The 6,080-nt window shown below is 43.1% G+C and overlaps 1 protein-coding gene across 1 annotated transcript; it reads left to right on the plus strand.

Moving 5' to 3' along the window:
• The first annotated feature begins 4,931 nt into the window (after nt 1-4,931).
• LOC149944182 (uncharacterized) lies at nt 4,932-5,846 on the plus strand. The gene is made up of 2 exons (XM_090174880.1): nt 4,932-5,432; nt 5,494-5,846. Exons 1-2 carry the CDS (start codon nt 5,234-5,236, stop codon nt 5,676-5,678), a joined length of 384 nt encoding a protein of 127 aa, XP_090031006.1. The 5' UTR covers nt 4,932-5,233; the 3' UTR covers nt 5,679-5,846.
• The last annotated feature ends 234 nt before the right edge of the window (nt 5,847-6,080 follow it).

A 6,080-nucleotide genomic window follows, 5' to 3' on the forward strand; every position in this document is an offset into this window, starting at 1 on the left:
CCTTCTCTATATAGGGGAATGGTGATTCTTCGAATGCAACCCACCCCACAGCTAGTTCAGGTCATGGATCTGTCCAAGTTGATGGCCAGCCTAACGTGCAAGGGTATTCCTCTGGAAAGCCCCAACAGTCAGCGCAAGGGCTCAGGGGGAAACAAATCCAGATTAAAGGCAGCCAGTCCAAAGCCGCTGCTCGCACCCGTAATAGGAACGCTCACCGTCAGGCGATAAAAGAATTTTGAAAATGAGTCTTAAAAGGAAAACTCTTTTTCTTTGAGCAAGAGACCCAGGTTTCAACAGCAGGCTTCTAAGAGGACATTTACTGAGGCTGTCAGCTCGATGAGGATGGCCATTATCAAAGATGGCTTTTCCTCGAACTGCATCTCTGAAAAGAAGATATGCACCATTCCATGTAGGATCCTGAGAGGATAGATGAGGTGCCTTCCTTGATTCTTGAATTTCCAGTTGAGTAGGGGTGCCATACCTGTGTAAATACGAACTCACCGGTAATTGGTTGAGGTCGGAGTTCGACAATAATGAACAAGTTCTTGAGGGTTTCAGTAACGAAGGCCACTTAGGCCGGTGATATTCCGAACCCTTCCGTACCAAACTCGTAGGATCTTACAATCCTTCTCAAACGCCTGCAGGGCTTCAACAGTGCGTTAAACACGCCGTGATTCTTCGTGGCAAGGTTATCCAAATTTATTCGGATAGTCAAGCTGCTCTTAAGGCTCTTAACCAGCTTAACATTTCTTCCAAACTGGTCTGCTTGAATATGTGTGTAATTCGAAATATCAAAATAATCATAAATATACCATCCCCTTCCCCTAAAATAATTGCTGGTCGAATATTTTGGTGATTGGGTGACTCGGTTGTTTGTGGTTATTCCAGGTAAGGGAAGGGACCGTCATTTTACCGGGAGATCTTTAGTTCTGTGGGATAGCGAGGAAATCACAGAGCCCCCTTTCACCCCTTATTGATATGCCGACGTGCCCAAGACCACTTGTTGGATTGTCATTTATATTTCTTATAAATTATATTTCTTATACATATTATTTATTGTGTTTATTATTTCGTGACCCCCTATATGGGGTTGGGGCAAGAAATTTTGCGTTTCCTCAATAGTGGTATAAGTAGATTGTTAGCTAGTAGTGCCCGTAAAGGCGGGCAAGAACCGTTCGACATTGTAGAGAGGTATACGGGTAACCTAGCTCTGAAAGAGAAGTAGCGGAGAAAACTGTAAATCAGTTACCTCGTAGTGGTCGCAAAGGCGCGCTTACTGTTCCAAATCCCGAAGAGCAGTATCGGTTAACCTATAAAAAAATTTCTGCGGAGAAAACGGAGAAAGATAAAATGCTTATTATAAGGTTAGCTGGTAGTGCTCGTGGAAGGTGAATTTTCTGTTTGAAATTCTAGAGAGTTCGACGAAGTAACCTCTCTAAATGAAAAGGTGCGGAGAAAAAGAAAAATGGAAATGACAAACTCGCACTTACAGGTTCAAATCACGCAGAGCAGTATCGCTTAACTTGAATTTGACGGCACGGAACGAGAGAGAAGACCGTCGGAGGGGAAAATTCAGAAATTGCCTTCCCCCTCTACGTAAAATGTTCAGCGTTAAGGCTCGTCCAATGAAATGTGTACACAACGCTGCGATAGCGTGTTTAAAGGCCTGATGTGGAACTTTCTTATCGTAGCCTTGTTTGTCCAAAAGTTCTGAATAAGTGTGGCACTTATTTATTACTTCTGGCCAAACACGGCTTCGATAAGTAAGTGCCGCACTTATTTAACACTTCTCGACATACACGGCTTCGATAAGTAAGTGCCGCACTTATTTAACACTTCTCGACATACACGGCTTCGATAAGTAAGTGCCGCACTTATTTAACACTTCTCGACATACACAACTGCGATAAGTAAGTGCCGCACTTATTTAACACTTCTCGACATACACGGCTTCGATAAGTAAGTGCCACACTTATTTAACACTTCTCGACATACACGGCTTCGATAAGTAAGTGCCACACTTATTTATTACTTCTGGACATACACGGCTACGATAAGTAAGTGTGGCACTTACTTATCGAAGCCGTGTATGTTGAGAAGTGTTAAATAAGTGTGGCACTACTTATCGAAGTCGTGTATGTCCAGAAGTAATATTTCACTCAAATTTAAGGTTTATTACCAATTGATGATTTTCTGCTACCTGCTTAAATGGAATACAGGCACGAAAAAATATTATCGCCTTCTTGTTGAACTTGTTTTAATATTTTTTTGGAAAATAAGTGCAATAAAATTAAATATTAAAAAATAATGATGTTTTCTCGTTAAGAACCTCCAAATCGGGGTTTTCATTTATTTATGTGATTTAAATTTTTTATTACCGGTATAAAAACTTCGGTAACAAGAATGTTGTCATCAATTATCGCGCAGTATTCTGAATGAGCAGTCATGGAAAGTCTTCTTTTTAACGTAGTTGTGTTGATTGTCATATTCAATCCGTCTTTCACCGTTGTAGCGTCAGTGTCCAATTCCAGTCGTTTCGATGTAATTGAAGATGACCAGAACAGCACTTTCGGCAACGGAAGTAGAGCAAATTCGAGCTTGGCAGATGGCGGGTCTTCGTGGTACGCTTCTTTTCACGTGTCCGATCTCTGGGAGTACGGTAATTGGCCACCCTTCGGCCCTGTTGATACCGACGAAAGTAACGCGACCTTAGCTGTACCTGAGGTGCCGCGGAATAACGGCCTTCATCTAACCAATTTCTTGTTAGCAAACGAAAGTTCATCTTCCATAAAACCGTGGAATACCACCGTTCACGGATTTTCGTTTATTTTGAGAACAAATGAAACGTCGAACGGCACTGCGAGCAGCCAAACTGTGCCGGAATCCAGAAGTTTAACCAACGTGAATTCTTGGGACTGGAGCGTTGATGAAGGTTTTAACGCGTCTAATACTGTGGAAGGAGGCCATAATTCATCCACAGCACAAGATGGTGACGTCAATACAAGTAGCCCAACAAACGTGCATTCTTGGGAATGGAATGCGTCCACGACGTCAAACTCTTCTAACGCTACTTTCGTGCCAGAAGCAGACAGAGGCGGGAGACGTTTAAGCAACCTAAGCTCCGTGGAATCGGATATTGCGGCGGAAACAAGTCAGTTGAATTCAACCGACGCAAATGGAACGCTCGGAAAAGTAAATACTCATTCTTCGCATGATGATATTGTTGAAGAATCGAACGGAACCGTCGCTAGCGCTAGCTCCGGAAATGGCACGGGAGGTCATTCAATTTCTGAAGGAAAATTCGTTGCTGCATTCCAAAATGATACTTCATCGTCGCTTTCCGTCGCGATCATTGCTGGTAATCAAAGTGAGCCAGAATCCAGAAGCCTGACCAACGTGAATTCCTTTGACTTGAACGTTGCTGATTTCAATAACACGAATGGTAGTCTAAACTCGTCTTCGGTGTCCGATGGCAGCTTCAATACCGATGGCTTTACCAACGTCAATTCCTGGAGCTGGAACGTTGTCTTGAACACTACGAATGGTAGTAGCAACTCGTCTTCCTTATCCGATGGTAACTTCAATACCGAAAGATTCTCCAACGTCAATTCCTGGAGCTGGAACGTTGTCTTGAACACTACGAATGGTAGTAGCAACTCGTCTTCCTTATCCGATGGTAACTTCAATACCGATAGCTTTTCCAACGTTAATTCCTGGAGCTGGAACGTTGTGGAAGAATCTAATTCATCTAACTCTACACTCGACATTCACCATTCTAACTTGAACGTCTTAGAAGAGATCAACAGTTCCACCACTGCATTGGAGAATGGTACCGAAGAAGGAACCGAATCTAATCGCACTCGTCAACATTGGCGTTTTGACGTGGTCGAAGAATCCAACAGCTCCGTTGCCGCAGTCGAGAATAACACGAAAGAAACCAATATCAGCGACAACTTTCATCTTTTTCACCACTTGGAGTTTGACGTCGTTGAGGCGTCCAACCGTTCCAACGCAGTTGAAAATGAGACAGTCGCTGAATCCGAAAGAGACCAGAGCAGCCACACCGTCAGCTTCAATGCTACTGGGGACGACGGAACTTTACCAGGTGGCAGCGTGAGTCTCTTCAAGACGAACTTGAACGTGGAGAATGATACTAGCTCTAATAGAACGACCAGCTCGTGGTTGCGACCTTGGGCTAGCTGGTTCGCAGACCCGGAAACGACTTCTTTTAATGGGCCACTATGGAACGTCAGCGAGGTCGATGGGTCCAATCGCAACGGGTCTTCTAACAAGAACCTAACTAACGAAATCCCTTCGACTGGAAGTTTCTGGGGTGTAGGCAATACCTTCAAGTCTTTCCATCCGTGGGTGAATTGGTTTGCTGGCGTTACCACCACTGAAATTCCGTCTGAAGAAGCGGAAGGAAATGAAAGCGCCTCGCCAGCCCTTAATGTTTCCATCAGAGACTTCAGAGCCTTGAATCTATCTGAACAAGTGGGAGTTCCAAACGCAAGTGGCAGTGAAATTTTATTTAATCAAAGTTCCGGTCAGAACTCTACATTGGGTAAGAAGCATTCGCTTTTCTTTTTAAATCAAATTTTGACAAATATATTATTTTTCCAGGATTCGATGATCATATACATGATGAAAAATGCGACCATGCGCTCGATTTCTTTGATAATGACACGCTAGCTGTTTCCATTGAAGAAGTGGATTCTATGGGGAAGGAACAGAGATCCAGTTTCAAATCTGTTGACAACAGTACCCGCAATAATAGTTTGCCTTCTTCCAATGGTAAGATACGACTTTTGTAATCTTAATCTGCTAACGTTTAACTGGTTTATTTTTAACACTAGGTGATGATCAACCGAATTTTTTCACGAATTTTGCTGTTGTCAATTTCTCTGATCCAGTGCCAACCCCCTTCATAAACGTGACCAACTTTGACACCAATGTGGACAACTCAAAAGATGTCAATGTGACGAAAATTCCGTTCGAGGAGAGGATACATGAGTCTACTAAACCTGTCTCTGAGTTTTCGAGACCGGTTGCTGAACTACCTCAACCAAGGGAACCAGTTCCAAACCCAGATTTAGCGGAGCAATTTAAACCACATTCAATCTCTGCTACATCGCAAATCGCACCTTTGGTATTCAAACCAAAGCCTTCCAAAGAAACTTCCTCGATTCAGAAGCACAACAGAAACGAAGATCTTGGTAACCAACAACCTGGCATGGAAGTACCGTTATTCTTCAAGCCACTATCCGTGGATAACAAGCCCCACAGTCATTCTCATCAGTCTCACGGCGATGACAGCGATGATTCCGAAGAAGAGCACCGACATCACTACCACCATGTCTCTGAGGTTCAGCAACCAGGGATGTCTGTACCAGTTTTTAAACAACCTAATACTCAACGCCTCCCTGCCTTATGTAAGTCTTTTTAATGGATCCCTAATCCACGAGCAAACATTAATATCATGCTTATTTGTAGCTGCTAATTGCCCAAGTGAACTCTCTGGACAACCCTGTCCCGAGTGGCTGACCGAAAGGAATCCGCATTGTGGTTCTGATAATGATTGCCAGGTGGAAAATTCGGAATCCATGTGTTGTCTCGTCAAGTGCCGTAAGCGTTGCGTAGGCATCGGAACTCGGTCAGCGCCACAAGATGCGGAATAAATGGAAAAACCTCTCTCGTGGCTCGAATTCGCGCGATAATTGTTGCGCAACGTTTGCGCTTTTATTGTTCAAAGTTTTAATATAATTTGGGCGTGTTCATTTTCATGCAGATTTTATTGCCCATTATTTCATGTTTCAGAAACTATTATGAATAAAATTTTTACCTGATTCGAACTTACCTTTTTTTACTCAAGTTAGATTTAAGTGCATATTAATAAGTCACCTTGAACGCAAAATACCACATTCAGGGCGGAGGTGTAAGGTGGACTTGGCTTGGCAACTAATTCAGTCCACTCTTTCTTACACACCGGGCTAGCATCAAAGAGTTAGCTCTCTTGAAAGGTAATAAAAAGATTATTGACAATTATCTCTTCGTCATAGAAGTTGTTACCTAGCCTACTA

This window comes from Leiobunum rupestre, chromosome 5, assembly GCF_980474605.1.
Source record: "Leiobunum rupestre chromosome 5, qqLeiRupe1.1.hap1, whole genome shotgun sequence".
Taxonomy (NCBI): domain Eukaryota; kingdom Metazoa; phylum Arthropoda; class Arachnida; order Opiliones; family Sclerosomatidae; genus Leiobunum; species Leiobunum rupestre.